Consider the following 19,328-nt stretch of genomic DNA (forward strand, 5'->3'; position numbering starts at 1 on the left):
CAAAAGCAGCTTCTTAACTTAGGATAATTCTAGAAAAGTCCCACATTGGACCTAATATAAATATCCCAGAGCCTGCCTCTTGGACTGACCCTCACTGTATGGGCCAGATTTCATCCCATGAGACGCCTCTTCCTGTCCTATGGAGCACTCTCTCCTTGTTTTTTATCCCACTAAGTTTTAAGAGACAAACTCAAGAGAGTCCCTGGATCTTTTTTTCAACTTTCTTCAATTTACTGAATACCTACTGTGTACTCTACCCTAAAGAATCCTCGTCCCTCAGGGCGCCTGGGTGGCAAGTGACCAACTCTTGATTTTGGCTCAGGTCATGGTCTCACGGTTCATGAATTTGAGCCTGAGGTCACTGCCACTGACAGTGCAGAGCCTACTTGGAATTCTCCCTCTCCTTCTCTCTCTCTCTGCCCCTCCCATGGACTCACTCTCTCTCTCTAAGTAAAATAAATTTTTAAAAAATCTAAAAAAAAAAGAATCTTGGTCCCTGAAGACTGAACCTGGGAGAGTTTGTAATACCAGACCCACTGAACACAGTGGCCATGGGTTTGCGTTCTATCTTAACTCACAAATTCTTTGGATCCCCCTCAGGGCCCCAACACCCTGACAAAGCTACCAGAGCCACTGGGGTCATAGCTTGAAGATTCAGATCTTCAAAATCTGCCTTATGTCGGGAGGACACAAGCCTAGGATGCCTGTGGGCCCTGATTACATTTTACAATATGTGCTTCAGCTACAAAAAAGAAAAAAAAAAAATCATAGGAGAGAGGGTCTGACTTCCTCACCACTGCAAATTCCCTGGAGGAGACAGGGTGACATGACAAACATGAGATGCCAGCCTTCAGATATTCTGCATATGAGGACATCACGGCAATAATCCCATGAAAGCAGCCCTAAAGACTGGAAGAACAAATCTTAGTTTTTCTCCAGATACCCTGCCAAGCCTGAAATCTAAATTGGGTCTAATGTAAAATGCTAAGACCTCCAGATACCATGCACAGATTCTACAAACAGATGCTGCCAGAAACAACTTTTCTTCTTATCCTTGGTGACATTTTAACAGCAGTGACAACCCCTCTTACTTTAGCCCCAAAGCCAGGGCACCATGTGGGGTGGAAGGAAAGGAATAGCTTCTTGTGCTGTTCCACTGCCCCAGGGTAGGCTGGCTCACAGCTGAGGGCCGTGGTACTCACAAAAGTCAGGGTGACGAGGGATCCGAAGAAGCAGGTAATGACCACGCCAAGCACAAACCACTCTCGGCGCTCGGACCAGATGTGCGGAAACTCATCTATCACAGCTGTGATCACCCCCTCCAAGCCTGCAAACTGAAAGGGACACACAAGCAGTCACAGGGGAAGCTCAGGACAAGTCTGTCACCTTCGAGGACAGTGAACAGGAGGGAGTGACCGTCAAGCTGGTCATGACCAGTTCCCCACCATACACCAGACCTCACTGGAAATATATTACCCTGTTTCACAATCTCATTTAGAACCCAGCCCTAATGACATCAAGGAAAGAAAATATAGGGCCTGGACAGGACTTCTTTATGTGACTTCTCTTGGGGTAGACGCTGGTTGCACCAGAAAGGCCAACTCAAAGCTTAGACTCATTCCACCCTAATAAGTACAAGGCGCTGAGCCAAATGTGGGGCAGCAGGGCACTGAGACAAAAGAGTGACCTTGCTCTCACCTTAAATACTGCCATCTGGTCAAGGGACGGTGCCCAGTAATAACAGGTCACATATGCTGAGCCCTGGCCTGTGCAGACACCTTACCCTCATTAGCCCATTATGACCCTCTAACACACTAGAGGGCTGTGAGCACCAGCAGTGAGGACTGAACAGGGGCTGAGAAAGCACCGGGAGGGAGCAGCCAAGACCGCCTGGGGTGGCCAGGATGGGAGGGGTGGGGGATAGGTGCAGCTCCCCCTCCCTCCTGTTCCCCTTCCCCCCTCCCCTTCCTCCCGCTCCCCATTCCCCTCCTCCTGTTCCTCTTCCTCCTCCTTAGAGCCAGGTTTCCCTCTCCATCCACTCACGGTGCTGTCCAGGCCCAGTGTGATTAGCATCAGGAAGAAGATGATGGCAAAGAATGTGGACGCTGGCATGTTGGCTATGGCTTCTGCATATGTGATGAAGAGGAGGCTGGGGCCTGAGATAGAGAGGGAGAGAGGAGGAGGTAGTCCCTGGGACCTGCTCTGCAAAGATGTCTCAGGGGAAAACTCAGCCATACCAGCAATTATAATTCTTTTTTTATTTTTTATGTTTGTTTATTTCAAGAGAGAGAGGGGAAGGAGCAGAGAGAAGGAGAGACAGAATCTCAAGAAGGCTCTGAACCACCAGTGCAGAGCCTGATGTGGGGCTTGAACTCACAAACTGCGAGATCATGACCCAAGATCAAGAGGCGGATGCTTAACGGACTGAGCCACACAGGCGCCCCAACAATTACAATTCTTGTCACAAGACCTTACATGTGAATTAGGCTTGGACACCTACCAAATACTTCCTCACACTCCACACCAGCTCACCAACCCATGCTGACATCCTGGGAGGCAGGCAGGGAATAGTATCCATCTTGGAAAGTGTGAACTCTCAACTAATGTGGGGAATGGAAACAAACCCAAGACCCTAAGACTAGCAAAACTGCACACAAGAATAAGTTTCCACCATATAACAACTCAGAGCTTTTTTCAGGGCCAGGACTGATATCTCTAACATTTCACAACATTTAGCTCTCTCTGATCGCTTTAGCTCCAAAACAGTCGGAGACGTGAAACTGATTTCAGAAGAGTCACAGAAGCTTTGGAATAAAGGCCTCCCGCTATTTTAAAGTCCCTTTTGATAGTGTGAGGGACTTGTCCTCAACCTCTCACGAGCTAGATAGGGGTGCCTTAGTTTGGGGTACAGGCATGATCAGAACTATGCATCAGGCCAGAGACAGAAGCATGTTGGCAAGCATGTTGGGATTCCATCCACGAGATCCCATTGCCACTTTTTCAATATCTGTCACTCCTTTTCCATGAAAGCCTCATAATACAATAGAGTGACTGTATCATCTACATTTTATTTTTCTCCAAGGGGAAATTCTAAGGATCATTTGCTTACTAGACTTGTACCCATCACTGGACCCAAACCTACTGGTTTAAAAAGCCCTCAGCTAAGTCATATTTCAAGCCTATGTGTGTTGAAGGCCCCAGAACCGGGTGCCAGGGGAGCTACCCCATCCCCACCAGGGTGGAGTACATGGGAGGCAATAAGTTTCCCTAAAACTTTGGAAAAATTTTAAAGGAACACTTAGAAATAATTTAAAAGTTAGATATTTGTAAAGATCCATGGAGCAGCCAAGCAGTTCAGTGAAGAGTAAGGGACGTAAATGGAACCCACATTCCCACCTGCATCTTTAGCCACCTCAGACACCTCTTCGTTCCTCATCTCTGCCATATACCCGAGCACTGTGAAGATGACAAATCCGGAAACGAAGCTCGTCATGCAGTTCACCCCACTGGTCACCAGGGCATCTCTGGAGCAGAAAACCCAAATGAACCTCAGTTCACCAAGCAGAGGGTCTAAAGAGCATCTGTCACCAGCCAAGGCAAGGACGAGCAGGCTGAGTTCACAGGGACCTCAGGCCAATCCTGGTGTCCCCTCCGCCCCTCCCAGGCCCAGCCTCTCAGACGGGAAGGTGGCTTGAAGCACAAGCTGCCGTTACCACCATGCACAGCATGGCAGAGCAGCAGGTCAGGACTGGTTTGAAGAGATGGTGCTGTTGTGAACGGGAATAACACAGACCTTTTGATTTCAAACAAGAATTGCTTGGAAACAGGGCCTGGATTGGAGTGGGAGCCAGGAGGGGGCCTTGGCCTCACATTTGTGAAGCCCTCAGATTCAGACTTTTGAAATTATGTGCAAATGAGGTTACAAGAGTGTCACAGAGATATCCTGACACTTTTAAATTAAAAAAAAAATTTTAACACTTACTTTTGAGAGACATAGAGCCCCAGTGGGGGAGGGGCAGAGAGAGACGGAGACACAGAATCCAGAGCAGGCTCCGGGCTCTGAGCTGGGGCCCGACTTGGGGCTCAAACTCACAAACCATGAGCCAAAGTCAGATGCCACTGAGGCTCCCCAATATCTTGACACTTTTAAAAGAACACCTCATCATACAACTTCAGGCAGGGGTCCCAATGCAATGCCACATTGCTTAGGGTACTTGTGAATTCCTTTTTAAGAATAAAAGAATTCATTAATTATCTTATGAACAAGCACAATTAGAGTGCTGGACACTGCCATCTGTGGTGGAACATTAAAAAAAAAGTTAACTCTAAAGATGATGAGTGGGGGCGCCTGGGTGGCTCAGTCAGTTGAGCATCTGACTCTTGGTTTTGGCTCAGGTCATGATCTCACAGTTTGTGGGATGGAGCCCTGTGTCAGGCTCTGCACTGACAGCATGGAGCCTGCTTGGGATTCTCTCTCCCTCTCACTCTACTCCCCTGCTCATCTCTCTCTCTCTCAAAAAAAGTAAATAAACATTAAAAAATAAATAAATAAAGATGATGAGTGATACCGAAATCATAATTGGTACAACACTCACTGTTTCGTCCAAATTTCTGATTTTGCCCCCAAAATTATGGCATTTTGTATTGGTCAAAATAGTCCAATCATCATACTTTTGTGCATATGTACATAAGGAAATTATCACATTACAACTGTTGTTCAACACATTAATAAGTGAAATCTAAATATTTAATATATGTTGCAATTTTTGTAAACCTGCTTTGGCATTTCTTTATTTTTTTTTGATATACAGAGACTTAAAAAACGGAAGTGGCCTGGGGCTCCTCTCAATCTCTGAATGGTCTGGGTGAGGCTTCGACCCCAGGGGGTGCTCTGGCCACAAGGGAACTGGTCAGGGATCTGTGACACACCTGAGCCCAGCCAGGCTTGAAGCCATTAATTTGATCCCCTTCCTCCTGGCCAGCTGACTTATGCTCACCCCACTTTCAGGCTTTACTTGGGGTGGGGGGCAGATACTCACTGGTAACAGTTGTTGTTGAATTTGTTGTAGCTAGCGAAAGCCAGTAAGACCCCAAAGCCAGGACCAAGAGAGAAGAAGATCTGTGCGGCAGCATCCACCCACACCTGGAAGGCAGCAGAGGTGGGGGTGAGGGCTGGGCCCCGGGCCTGTACTCTGGCTTCCAGCTGGCTACGTGCAAAGTGAAAACCCAGCTCTCAAAGCTCATGCCAGGGATGACCACATACCAAGTGCCAACAAATGTGGTTTCTCCTCCTAACATTGAAGCACAAACCAATCTACTGGTCTCAACTCTACTTTTCATGCTTCTATTTCTGACTTAAAGCACGACTGCAGACTTGCCATTGAACCCAAATTTCAATAGTTGTCCCTACTCGGGGGGACTAGCTTCAGTTAGTAAAATGACAGACAGGGGCACATCGTTTTCCTCATGATCTTACCCCTGTCTCCAGGAGTTTCTGCCAGTTGGGTTTCAAGTAGAAGAGAATACCCCTCCAGGCTCCGGGGAGGGTGGCGCCTCTTACCAGCAGGACTGAAAGGATGATGTAAGGGAAGGTGGCTGTCACCCACACCACCTGTAAAGAAAGGGGTAGAAACACAGGTTGTCAGCATGTGGATGTTTGTATCTTTTATTCTCGAAAACCTCCAAGGAAGGAGATGTACCTCTTCTTTTCTGTAACTATAGAAGGCAGGGTGGCGTTGCAGAAATATCAGCGGCTTTAGAATCGGTCAGTGATCTGATTCACAGCTTGCCAATACTACCACAAACCCACTTCCCAGCCGTCATATGGGAAAACACCTAGCAAAAGATGATAAAGTAGCCAGTGTACATAAAGCACTGATCATGGCTCATCATGGGTTTTCAATAAATTATTGTCACTATTAATAATTGTGACACTACCAGTGGGTTAAAAGAATTTTTTAAAAATCACATAATGGTTCCTGGGATTGGCCCGTTTCTGGAAATTTTTTTAACACATATCCGGTAAAGAGAAACTGAGCATCATAAATTGTGTTTGGTGTTGAAGGAAACATTGTCCCTCTGTCTATAGCTGTCCAGGCTACTGAGTTCTGAGTCTGAATCCTCTGGAGCCCCTTGGCAGGCCTGGGTCAGCAGCCAGAGTCCTCCTCACCTTGCCAGACGTTTTGACACCCTTCCAGATGCTGAAGTAGATCACAGTGAAGATCAGCATGATGCAGAGAGCGAGCTGCCAGCTGATGCCCCCCAGGTCCTGAAGTCCCTTAGACCGATGGATCTGCAGGATGTGGCGCCTGGAGACAGCGAGAAAGAAAGGCCCATGAAACGGCCTGAGCAGTAAGCTGAGGATACCACCTGCAACACCTCCAGGGGGGTCCAGAGAAGAAACAGACACCACGCTGCAAGGACCAAGCAGTCGCTAGGCCTCAGGAAGCGCTGGGTCTGCGGGTCCTGACGGACAGGGCAGTATATTCAGCCCACAGACCCTAGAAGAGCACACAGCTCCCAAGGCGGACTTCCAGGCTGGGGCAGCATCTGTATGTGTGGGTAGCATCTTCTCCACCCCAAAATTACTCTCTCCTGGGCCACAGCTGCCTGAAATTCCAGCATTAAAGAATACTACCCACCCCAGGCATCTTCTTCCAAAGGATAGATTCCACTTGTGAAGTGAACACATGAAACCAGAAACCCTGGATGGCTTTAAACTATTGAAGCAACGGGAGGCTCTGATTCCATGACAACAGAATGAGAGCAGGGCCCAGGAGGAAGGGCGGTTTTGACACAGGCGAGTAAGTTTGTAATGTGAATGAAGGAATCACCCTGGGCACATTGGGACCGCCTGGCCTGGCACATCAGGAAGGAGGGGGCAGGGTTGCTTGGGTCTGTTATATGTCCGACTCTTGGTTTCGGCTCAGGTCATGATCTCACAGTGGAGCCCACATCGGGCTCTGTGCTGAGTGTGCATTCTGTCTCTCTCACTCTCCTTCTGCCCCTCCCCTGTGCTCACTTTCTCTCTCTCTCTCTCTCTCTCTCTCTCTCTCAAAATAAATAAATAGGGGTGCCTGGATAGCTCAGTCTGTTTTGTGTCTGACTCTTGGTTTCCTCTCAGGTCATGATCTCATGGCTCATTGGTTCAAGCCCCAAGTCAGACTCTGTGCTGACAGCGTGGAGCCTGCTTGGGATTCTCTGTCTCCCTCTCTCTCTGCCCCTCCCCTGCTCTCTCTCTCCCCCTCTCTCTTTCAAAATAAACATTTAAAAATCAATAAACATTTAAAAAAGCGTTTAAAAAAAGCAAAAAAAAAGAAAGGAGGGGGATATCACAAAGGGCCAGATTAGGGAGCACTCAAAGCAGAGTCTCCCAGCTCCAAACCTGCCCGGGGCGCCCTGCCACTCTCTCACTTACATTTACTCACCCCGCCCTAAGAGCTTCATCCCTCAGAAATCTGTCAGGAAAGAGGTGAAGCGCCCCTGGCCCCTGCCTCCCTCCTAAGAGGCCAACCCCCAGGGGTGTGGCCTGCTTCTAACAGACCACCCCCTCACTTACATGCACTTACGTGTAAAATTCTTCTGCAGGGGACGTTGAGTGGAGCGTCCAGGTGACGTTGTCCTCGGAGAAGTAGTTGGTGCAGTTGCCAGTGTTCCAGGAGTTCTTGCAGCTGGTCCAGGGCAGCTGGTCCGTGAAGGAGGAGATGAGGTAGTAGAGCGCCCAGGCCATGATGGTGTTGTAGTAGGAAGCGATGTAGAAGGCAATGATGCAGATGGCATACCCGATCCCTGGGAGAGACGGGAAGGGAGGCCAAGTCTCAAGGACAGCCCAACGGTGAAAGATGGCCCCGGGTCACCGGAGGGCCCTGCGGCTCAGGTGAGGGAGAAAGGTGGGGCTGCCATTCACTTCATTCCCCAAGACTCTGGGAGGCCGCGGAAAGGTGGCAATGTGGTAAATTCCTTAGATGTTTTTTGCAAGATTACACATTTTAGAAACTAGGTGCGTGTGCTGTTAATGCTTTAAACGTTTTTTTCTATTTTGTTTGCCTGAAAAAATATTTTTATTTCAGTGTAGTTGACACACAATGTTACATTAGTTTCAGATGTACAACAGAATGACTGGACAAGTCTGTATGTTATACTGTGCCCAGCACAAGTGTAGCTGCCGCCTGTCACCACACGACGCGATTACAGCACCGTTGCCTGTACTCCCTATGCTGTGCCTTTTATCCCTGTGACTTACTCTTTCTGTAACTGGAAGCCTGTATCTCCCACTCTCCCCTTCACCCATTTGGCCCATCCCCCCAACCCTTTCCTTCTGGCAACCATCAGTTTATTCTCTTTACTTACAGGTCTGTTAGGTTTACTTTTGTTTATTTATAAGTTTACTTTTATTTATTGATAAGTAAAATGTTTACTTTACTTTTATTATTTTTTTAAGTTTATTTTTTTTAGTAATCTCTACATCCAATGTGGGGCTGGAACTCATGACCCCGAGATCAAGTGTCACATGCTCCACCAGACACCCAGGTTTACTTTTTTTATATAACATTTTTGAAAGTTTATTTATTTATTTTGAGAGAGTGCGCACGTGAGCAGGGGAGGGGCAGAGAGAGAGGGTGAGAGAGAGAATCCCAAGCAGGTTCCACATAGAGAGCCCCATGTGGGGCTCAAACTCACGAACCATGAGATCACAACCTGAGCCGAAACCAAGAGTCACTTAACTGACTGAGTCACCCAGGTGACCCCTCCAGGTATACTTTTAATTGCCATTTATTGTTTCCCTTTAACAATCTCATACCACTTAAATAGTCAAAAACTTCATTACTCAACTTATCTCCCAGAGATACCTGAAGGCCTAATTGATTCCAGAAGAGGGTCCCTAGCTTCCATATGTGGACAGAAATCACCTCTGCCCTGCAGGACCCACTCATACACCCACCCACTTAAGCCTTCCAGTTACCTTTGAAAATTGGGCAGATTTTCCTCCATATCGAAATGCATCCGTTTCGGTGGTATTGGCCTAGTGCAAGCTCCATGTAGAAGAGCGGGATCCCCCCAAAAACAGCCATGATGGTGTAGGGTAGGAGGAACGCTCCTGCGACAGATGAAAGACAATTTTATTCCCTGCCCACGTCCCTCCCAGGACAGCCCTACTGACTGGGCTCACACCAAGATTCACAGGGCCACCTGAGGCTCGAGTGTCATGAAGCCACGGTGTGCCGAGGGACCTCACATTGTGCCCCCCCCCCCCCCCCGCTCTTAGTGCTCTACCAGAGCGCCACAGTGAACGGGGGTTTCAGGGAGTGCACGAAGGAGGCAGAGAGTGCGTGGAAAGGAAGCTGGACTTGGGACTCAACAGACCAGGTCCCAGAATTAGTCCCACTTCTAACCACCGGGAGGACCCTGAGCCACCTCTCCCCTCTGAACCTTTATTTTCCCTCCCCTATAAAAATGACAGAGTCGAGGGGTGCCTGGGTGGCTCAGTCAGTTGAGAGTCCGATTTCGGCTCAGGTCATGATGTCACGGTTTGTGAGTTTGAGCCCCGTGTCGGACTCTGTGCTGACAGCTCAGAGCCTGGAGCCTGCTTCAGAGTCTGTGTCTCCCTCTCTCTGCCCCACCTCCATTCACACTCTCTGTGTGTGTGTCTCTCTTTCTCAAAAGTAAATAAAAACATTAAAAAAAATTTTTTTTAAATGACAGGGTTCAGGTGGGCTGAGCTTCCCCAATCCAGCCACACATAATAATTACCGGTGAGCTTAAGAACACACACCCACCATCCCCCTGAAGCAGAAATTCCAGATATGGTGTAAGACAAAAACTCTTAAGCTGCTCAAGTGATTCTGATGCAGCTGGTACACAGAGCGGAGTTTGAGACCCTTGGGACAGAACACCCATGACAACCCGTACAACAGTGGCAACAATCACCAAATTAGTATTTTTGTTCATCCGTACGTACTATCCCTGGCTCCAGATACTTGCTATTGATATTTGGTTGTAATTCCATAATTCTGCTGTGCCGGAATGCTCCCCTCCGGGCCACCTTTGCAGATGTGGCTGAAAAGGGTAGTTCGTCACAGAATGAGGAAGTGTGGGGTTGTTGTGTCACTGGAGATGCTGGTGTATCTTGGTTCTCATGGCTGACGCAGAATGTGGAAAACCTAGGTGGCGACTGCTCACCTGCAGCCTGAGTTTTAGCCCACAGGGTGGGTCAGCGGTGATTTTCCCTGATAATGTTCTCTCCCGTAAAGTGCTCTGAAGTCAGTGCAACTCAGAAAGGTCCCACCTGACTTAGAATCATGCTGGGTAAATCTGGCTTGAGAATAAGAACCACGTTGTGTTCTCAGGATGGCATCTGTCCAGCTTTATAGTGGGGAATTGATGTAGAAGAAACGTCACCAGTGACCCAACCCCTTATATAAAGCTCAGGCTAAAGGTGAGCCCTTGCAGGCTGGAGATAAGGTGACTCCAACTTCTGCTCCTCCCAGGCAGGGGGTGCTGGCCTTCCCCAGCCCCCACCCCACCCCTCACCCCTGAACTGCCTTTGCAGCTGCAAGGACCAAGGTCCTTAAAAAATGTGGCAAATCCTGGCCACTCTGCATCAGGCCATCGGAAATGAGGAAGGACACTAATGAATTCTCCCCCAAACCTTGTTTTAGCTGCCCTACCAAATCAGAGTCCAGAGCTTCTGTCAAAATAAAGGTTGACTGATTTGACCTCCATTTCTCGTCCTTTTCCCACTTTGATAGCAAGTCCATTGTCAACACAGAGGCCCCATACCTACTCACTCTTCTCCACTCTCCTCTTTGGGGCTCCCATATCCATGCCTCCAGTCAGCTACTGGTTTTGATAATCTACAAGTTAACTGCTCTGAAGGTAGAAGGAGGAATAAGAAGTAGTCTCTAGCCTCAAAAATGCAGCACAAAAATGTAGACATATCCATGTATGGTTTAGGTTAGCAGCAATGCCATGCTGTGGCTGGGTTCAGCTCTAGATCATGCTCAGATTCTAACTCCAGACTCTGGACCTGGGCTGACACCCTTCTCTGACCCGGGAGGGCCTGGGACCCTGGAGCCACTTCCCAACGTTTCCTTACACAGACGTAACCTCTCTGGACTCGCTGCAAGAGTGCAGCTTGGATGATGCAGGGATGAGAAGGGGGCTCTGCCACAAACGACGCACTAAGGAGGCTGAAAGCCTGGCGAGGTTGGGTTTGGGAGAGCTTTTACCCAACTTCATAACCCAGAGAGCCCCAGACATGCTGACTTAGCATTTTGGCTTCCTGGGGACTTGTCTTTTGGACTAGCTTGAAAGTCTGAGCAATCATGTTCCCAGATTCCTCAGTTAAGACAGAAAAGACATGATTTCTGTTCTGGCCTCCCAAGAGGATTTACAGACCATCCCTCGGACACAGCCTCTGCTCGTAGCCCATGATACTGACCCCCTCCATTCTGGTAACATATGTAAGGAAAGCGCCAGACGTTGCCCAGGTCCACGGCATAGCCAATGACCGAGAGGAGGAAATCCATCTTCTTGCCCCAGGTCTCCCGTTCCCCTCGATGAGCCTCAGCCACTAGGGAGGTGGTGGCAGCCGGAATGGAGTGCTGAGTGTCATCTTCTGCACCAGGGCTTGGAACTGCTGAGTACCCATTGGAGATTTGGCCAGACTCCACCTTATCCTCGGGGACAGGCACACCCTTCTGTAGAACTCCATTTTCCTGACAATCGTCTTTATCCTTACAGGCTGACAGCTCCTTCTGGGAATTTAAGGGCGTGGTATCCATCCTGCTGGCTAGGAGATGATACTGACACCCATCTGCCGAGGACCCGAACCGAATCCTCAGTGCTCAGATGCGTGGGTCTCCTCAGAGCTTTATACCAATGGGATTGAGAGCTCTGTTGGAAAGGCACAGACAGCACGGAATTATGCATTTTACTCATCTTTGGTATTAACATCAACAAACATCTTAAACCACATTAATCAATGGGATTACAAATGCCTCTGTCAAGCATGAAACGTTCTATCTGCTATATGATAGTCAATAAAATCAACTACAGTTTTCAACCTACATGAGGTATCAAAGCACAATCAAGTAATTTGGGAAGGAAAAACCAAAACAACAAAACAAACAAAATAGACAGCAAGTCACCAAGGTCTTGCACAGGCTCTATTTAAGAACAAAGTACTGACATCACTCTGAGGGGCTGGAATTGCATCCTGGGGTTTACCAGTAACTCGGAACAGTGTAAGAAGAGGGCTTGCTTCAACAAAGCTTCGCAGAGCACTTACCTTGTCCTGGACGCGGCGCTGGGAAAAGAATAACAAAGAAAGAAGCGGTTTTTGCCTGCAAATAGGTTAGGACAATCATCTCCGTCTTTTAAGCTGAACATGCCATATGTTTTATATAAATTGTAAGTATGACTTTGAAAGGAAAAGAGCAAAGGCACGAGGTGAAAAGGCCACACTGTGGGAGGCACCACTAGCTCCTTAGCTCTGGGCTTGTTCACTCTTCCTGCAGCCCAGCTCTTAGAGATGCCAGCTGCTTCTGGCTGTGTCCAGGCCATCAGCGCTCCGCTGTTCACGTTGTGCCTCTACAAGTCCGACAGGCTTGAAGCGGCGCCACTGCTCACCATTTATTCTGTCTGCCTCTCCTAAGGTGAGTCCACCTGTTACTTCACAGCCGTGGGCAGGTGGGATCACTTCTCCCCTAGGCCGGAAGAGCCAGGGAGAACAGCATGCAGGGTAGAGATGCCAGCATGACTGGTGTCTCTGTCCCCAAGCGCCTCGGTGGAGAGGGCTGGCCGGGGACTCAGCACCACCATATCCCTGCCGGGGGCCGAGGTGCAGAGAAGTCAGCTCGGCAATCCAGATCGAGGCCTCGCACGTCAAACATGGGGTAGAAATCTGAGCCCTTTTGGACTTTAAACCTATGACCTGTTATAAAGTAGTATGGAGCCAAGACCTTCCATCTAACTTCATTTCATCTGGGCCTGAACTTTTCAAGCTCTTGAAATGGTCTGGGACTTGAAACACATTTCTGCTTAGCTCAGGTCACTTTCTACCTTTCTAGATGCCTGGTATCACTATTCACAACTGAAAAGATCTGATATTACCCCTTCAGAGCCAACAGTTGGAGGATGGCTAGAAATTGGTAACTAATAAAAATGGCTGAGTATGTCTCCTACCTACTTGGGGCTTTCAGAGACTAGAACTTAACTATCCACATGTGGGAACGTGAAGACGAAAATGTAGTGAAAAATTAGAACACAAAGTAGTAGATTCACACCGATGACGACATACCTAAATACTGGCAAGGATTAGAAATGAACACGAGAGGATGCAAGTAATTAGCGTTTTGTGTTCATTGGGTTCTTTTTTCTGTAAAGTAGAAAATTTTAAAGGGATTGATTGTTGCCAAAAATATTACAGAGCAACAAGAGAGAAACCAGCTCCATAGATCTAGGGTGTGTGTGTGTGTGTGGATGGGGGTGGGTGTCTTGGGTTCTCCCCTATCCAGCTACTCGGTCCCCACCCCCTGACCCTATCCGGGGCTCACGGATGCAAACACCACTCACCGAAGAACATGAATTTCTGACCAAGAGTGTTCTAGGTAAAACCCCATTTGGCTCATCTTGACGCTGTTCTCCAGCCTCTCCCTGTCCGCTTCTCTGGACTTTTAAAATTAACCACACATTCTCTCATCCACCATAAGTAACCATGTACCAGGCTGAGGGATTTTTTTGAAGGTTCATTTTTTTCCCCAGGTCCCCTGGTTGGCTCAGTTATTTAAGCGTCCAACTCTTGGTTTTGGCTCAGGTCATGATCTTACAGTTCATTGGATCAAGCCCCACATCAGGCTCTGCACTGACAGTGTGGAGCCTGCTTGAGATTTTCCCTCTACCTCTCTTTCTGCCCTTCCCCACTTCCGTCCCCCCACCCCTCTCTCTCTCAAAAATAAATAAATAAACTTATTTAAAAAAATAAAGTTCTTGGGGCACCTGGGTGGCTCAGTCGGTTAAGTGTCTAACTTTGGCTCAGGTCATGATCTCACGGTCCGTGGGTTCGAGCCCCACATTGGGCTCTGTGCTGACAGCTCAGAGCCTGGAGACTGCTTTGGATGCTGTATCTCCCTCTCTCTCTGCTCTTCCCCCACTCATGCTCTGTCTCTGTCTCAAAAATAAATAAACATTAAAAAAATTTTTTTAATAAAAAAATAAAATAAATTAAAGTTCTTTTTTTTTTCAAGAGAAAGATGATGAGGTGTCAGTGTATTTAAACGCACAGCTAAATTAAACCTGAACTTTGTGGTCCCTGGCTGTGTTGTTTGAAGAAGGTCTCTGTACTTCCCTTTGGCCTATATCAATGATGTGTTCTCCACATTAAATACTGAAGAACTTGAAGATCAGATGACAGAGATAAAGAACTTTACCATGTGCAGCCAGATGACACTCAACAAACAAAGCCAGCCCATCACTGAGATTCCTTTTTCCCCAAACTTCAAAATTGTACCCCAAATTTTCTGCAGGAACTTCTTCCTATCTTTAATACTCCTCTAGTTTCAATGCTCCTCTAGTTTAAACTGCCACTCATGGCACCTGGCCGGCTCAGTCGGTGGAGTGTGTGACTCTTGATCTTGGGGTCATGAGTTTGAGCCCTACCGTTGGGTGTAGAGATTACTTAAAACAAAACAAAAAACTGCAGCTCAAAGATCTTCCTCTGGCGCATCCACCACGGTCTATGGGACGGAAACATCACCCATCTCCGAAGAATACAGTGGCAGAGGGAATACACACTTTGCCATCCTAGCAACTCTGTCGCCTTTCTGATGTGAGAGTCAAGTGATTTGTTCTAGATTTCATGTAATCTCTCCCTTGGGGCATTCTGCAGGGGAGCTGGAAGATGTGTGTGTGCTAGTGAACTTTTTTGGACAATGTATGTTCTTCAGTACCTTCCCCTAAGGCAACCAATCTTGATTTCTTGATATCTGTCATGAGCAGCTTCTAGACAAATAACGTACTCTCTATTTTTGTTCTGAGCATTACAAAGATCTTGTTTCCTGAAATATCCCCCCGCACTTTTTTTTAATTGCATCAACAGCCTGAAATGGTTCAAGTTGTAAGAAAGCCTGTTAAGAGCGATCCATGACTTCAGGTGGTCTCTCTGTCCACCCAGCTCTGCTTTCTAGTGTTCTTCTATTGTGCTTGCACCCCCAATCACTTATGTGCAAACATAAGTTACAGCCACCCAAAGCCACCAGACAGGTGGGAGATGCACATCTCCTTTTCTTCAATTCATTCCTCTGCCTCTCCCAATTGGAAGAAGCTCCTCCCAGTTACTCACCCAGTTGGCCAGGAGAAGATGGCCTGGCCTGGACCCCCTTCTGCCTGCAGGATGCTCCTACTTGTGGGTCCCACTCTCCCTTCCTACTTTTCTGATTCGACAGAGCACTGGCCACCCTTTTCTACTGAGATCAGCAGGTAACAGTTGAGAGCAAGCCACCCGGGAACACAGAAGTAAGAGTTAAGAATATTGGTTTCTAAGAATGTTCCCTTAAAAGCTTTCTTTTTACAAGATATTTTTATCCTGCTGGGTAGAGATTGCAAACGAGGTCAATATGACAGCTGTGACCTCCACTCAGTAGCCTTTGAGTTTCTCCGTGGCCAGAAAAAGCCCCAGAAGCCCTTCCTCTGCACCTCGAATGTGTGCCCTTGTGCCAGGCTGAGCAGGTGACAGGCTGTGGGTGGTGCCACATAACCCCAGTCCTCAGTGGGATGACAACGTCACATGCAGGACTCTCATCCCCATCTCTGCACACGGGCAGCACAACGGTGTCATTGACAGGCTGGCAGTCAACTTTCTGCTCACACCCTGCTTCCTCCCAGCCTAGAGGGGGGGCTAATTCACTCCACCTCCCCAACTCTACCCCAGTATAAAAGGGATTGTTTCCATTTAAACTTCTTCTGATCAAATCTCTATTCCTCTTTTCACAAACTCTGTCTCTGTAGCCAGGGGAACCAGTATGTGAACAAGTGTGTAATTATAGTGATTAGTCATGAAACCACCCAGACCTTTGGAAATGTCCCTGACCCTACTTGTCTGTTTGACATACATCAGCACATTCTAAGCAGAAACACTATAGAAATGTTGTACTTTGACTTCACTTGTGGAGATCAAAGTGAGTTCATTTCTCAGGACGCTCAGTTTTCATTTCCAAAAACAAAACAAAACAAAACCCAATGTGGATTATGGGTTTACCACTGAGATAAGATTAATTATAGGTCATATAGCCAAGTGGCAATTTGCATTCACTATTCAGAGAGAGAGTCTGAAGTTCCCAAGACACCTCCCAAGGGTGACAGGAAAGCTCTGGTGTCTATTTATACGAGGGTGACAAGAAAGCTCTGGGCCGGCATGGAGCCGGGCCCTCTGCCACACAGCAACACTAATTCTACAAAGACACACCATGTGCCTAGTACATGCTAGGCTCTTCGAGGCAAGGCAGCCACTGTCCTGCCTTCACGGAGCTCACGGCACAAAGCCAAAATCTGACTGTGGGAGAAACGGTACTTCTGTCTAAGGAGGGAGAGGCGGGCGCTGCTCCACAGTGCTGCTGTGCACCCTTCTGTAAACAGAGGTTTCTGCCGACCTGATGCAGCATGTTGAGATGCCTCACACTGCCAGCTCCAAGGTGCCCTCAGATTTTCAAAGCCCTTCTTTTGTTCCTTTGTGCAGCTTCTGTCCCAGAACCCCAGACTGTAGTCAGTTCTGGCTCACAGTCTCCACACTGTAAGACGGTGGTTTGTATTTGTATCTGCAGGGAATCCTGGCTCACCTTACAAACAAAACAGACTTCAGGATGTGAATGGAGACAGCAGGGAAAACCTGCTTGTTTCTGGACAAAGGGGGTAGACATGAACTCCACTATCCCAACCAAAGAATTCCTTATGTGAGACAGTCGGACAGTTTAATTTTCTGGAGAGGAATTAAATAGTCTAAAACCAGGGTGCCTGGGTGGCTCAGTTGGTTAAGCCTCTGACTTTGGCTCAGGTCATGATCTTGCGGTTCATGAGTTCAAGCCCCACATCAGGCCGTCTGCTCTCAGAGCAGAGCCTGGAGCCTGCTTCAGATTCTGTGTGTGTGTGTGTCTCTCTCTCTGCCCCTACCCTGCTGGCACTCTGTCTCTCTGTCTCTCTCTCTCTCTCAAAAATAAACATTTAATAGATAGTCTAAAATCCTTAGGGCTGTTTGAGCCAGTTACCATGCGAAAGGACAAGGGTCTCTGTCCAGAACTTTCCCTGCCTGGGACAGAGTAGCTGTGAACTTCTCTTTAATAAAAGAAATGGATTTGGCATAGGTAGGCATAAATAGCCCTCCTTTAGTGAACATGAGTGGCTGAGCCTAGACTAACCACCGTCATGAGGCATCACATAACATTTCTTGTGTCCACACCTCATGGCTCTCCTGTGGAATCCGCAGTGGAATCCCAGATCCACCACTTACTGGCAATGTGACTTGGGGCAGGTCACTTAACCTCTCTGAGCTTTCATTTCCTTATGTGTAAAAGCAGGCCATTAAAATTCTCACTTCCTAAAGGCTGTTGTGGGAAATGAGGTATGACAAATGTCATAATAACTAAGTGTCCTAAGTCAAATAATAACTAAAGGCTGTTGTGGGAAATGAGGTATGACAAATGTCATAATAACTAAGTGTCCTAAGTCAAATAACTTAGTGTCCAGTGCATGGAAAGCATCAATAAATGAGAGTGAATTGATGGTCACAATGCCACCACATATATGCAACCCATTTTACTTTTCAGCTTCACACCCCAGTCAAGGGAACTGAGGCCCAAAGGCTAAGTGACTCCTAGCCCACAGCACAATGGAAGGAAAGGCTTCCGGCCCCTTCCACGCCTCCCTGGTTTGTGCTTGCTCCTCTCCATCAGTTACTCTCCTTGGGGTCTCTGGGAAACTGGCAAACAGCAGATTCTTAGGCTGCTGTCCCAGAGATTATAATTCAAGAGATCCATGTGGGTGCTGCATGCTTTACAAGCACCCAGGTTATCAGGGGCAGGTGGGCCACCGAGCATGCCCAATGCATCCCTACCCTGCACCCTTGCTCCCCCCCAATTATGCTGCATCCCTTGAGGCCTGGCTTAAGTTTCTATCTACACCCTCCATGAAGCATTGCTTACCACCCCAGTCCAATTACTGCACAATTACCAATGTGTCGTTTATCAATGGTTATTATGGACCATTAGTTATCCTTCTATGTCTATTTGCTTTGCATGCCCTGGAACCAGGGGCCATGGCTTACACATCTCTGTGCTCAAATACTCGCTGACTGGTGTGCGCACTGTGCAGCTCCCAGCGAGGAGGCGCTATTTCGGGTTTCCTGGGCGCAGGCCCTAGGGAGCCACAGTTGCCATGCTGGCAGTTTTGAGCCTCAGGAGAGACACTCCTCTTTCTTGCCCCTCTGGGGCCCATTCTCAGGGGCCTTGCCCCTCCTCACCTGTCAGGAAGATATGCTGTGCATCTTGGGGGCAGAAGGAAGACTGTCACAACAATCGTTTTAATGGACTATGGACCAGAAAAGACTGACATGTCTGGGATTAAAGAAGAGCCTGGGTTGTGCTTTTAGACTTTGAAACAAGTACCAGCAGTCACGCCCATCAACGGTCTGTGTTCCAAACACTCACTTGTGCCTTGCTTGTTTGGAACTTGCAATGTATTTTCTACCTACAGAAATAAATCTTGTTAAGTGGTGGTTAGCCTCCTGAACTAGCTTACAAAATCCTAGTTTAACTGTCAAATACTGAAACACCTAAAATGTAAGCTATGGAACACAGCCCTGCCAAATCTTACAGAATGGGGTGGGGGGACAGTGAAAGTGATTACGAATTACTGGTCATCTATCACCTATCTATCTTTTTAAAAATTTAATTAAAACAATTTTTTAATGTTTATTTATTTTTGAAGGAGAGAGAGACAGGGCATGAGTGGGGAAGGGGCAGAGAGAGAGAGAGAGAGAGAGAGAGAGAGAGAGACAGACAGACAGCAGACAGAATCTGAAGTAGGCTCCAGGCTCTGAGCTGTCAGCACAGAGCCCAATGTGGGGCTTGAACCCACAAACCTCAAGATCATGACCTGAGCTGAAGTCAGATGCTTAACTTTTTTTTTTTTAATTTTGAGAGAGAGAGAGAGAGCCATGGAAAGGGACAGGGGACAGGGAGAGAGAATCCACACTCACTGCAGAGCCTGATGCGGGGCTTGATCCCAGAACTCTGGGATCACGACCTGAGCCGAAATCAAGTCAGATGCTCAGTCGACTG

The 19,328-nt window shown here is 47.7% G+C and overlaps 1 protein-coding gene across 6 annotated transcripts in view; it reads right to left on the bottom strand.

Moving 5' to 3' along the window:
• SLC6A4 (solute carrier family 6 member 4) overlaps nt 1-19,328 on the bottom strand; it is a 47,299-nt gene that overhangs the window by 11,954 nt on the left and 16,017 nt on the right. For 5 of the 6 annotated variants that reach the window (XM_058704070.1, XM_058704068.1, XM_058704071.1 and 2 more), the window contains 9 exons: nt 11,441-11,895; nt 8,963-9,097; nt 7,569-7,788; nt 6,170-6,308; nt 5,477-5,611; nt 5,040-5,143; nt 3,397-3,524; nt 2,044-2,156; nt 1,203-1,334 (listed from right to left, as the gene is read on the bottom strand). In XM_058704070.1, the coding sequence (XP_058560053.1) occupies nt 1,203-1,334; nt 2,044-2,156; nt 3,397-3,524; nt 5,040-5,143; nt 5,477-5,611; nt 6,170-6,308; nt 7,569-7,788; nt 8,963-9,097; nt 11,441-11,783 (1,449 nt within the window). In that variant the 5' untranslated portion in view covers nt 11,784-11,895. The remainder of the gene's footprint in view (nt 1-1,202; nt 1,335-2,043; nt 2,157-3,396; nt 3,525-5,039; nt 5,144-5,476; nt 5,612-6,169; nt 6,309-7,568; nt 7,789-8,962; nt 9,098-11,440; nt 11,896-19,328) is intronic. The other variant, XM_058704073.1, reaches the window with a different exon arrangement.

The sequence above is a fragment of the Neofelis nebulosa genome, chromosome 16, assembly GCF_028018385.1.
Source record: "Neofelis nebulosa isolate mNeoNeb1 chromosome 16, mNeoNeb1.pri, whole genome shotgun sequence".
NCBI lineage: Eukaryota > Metazoa > Chordata > Mammalia > Carnivora > Felidae > Neofelis > Neofelis nebulosa.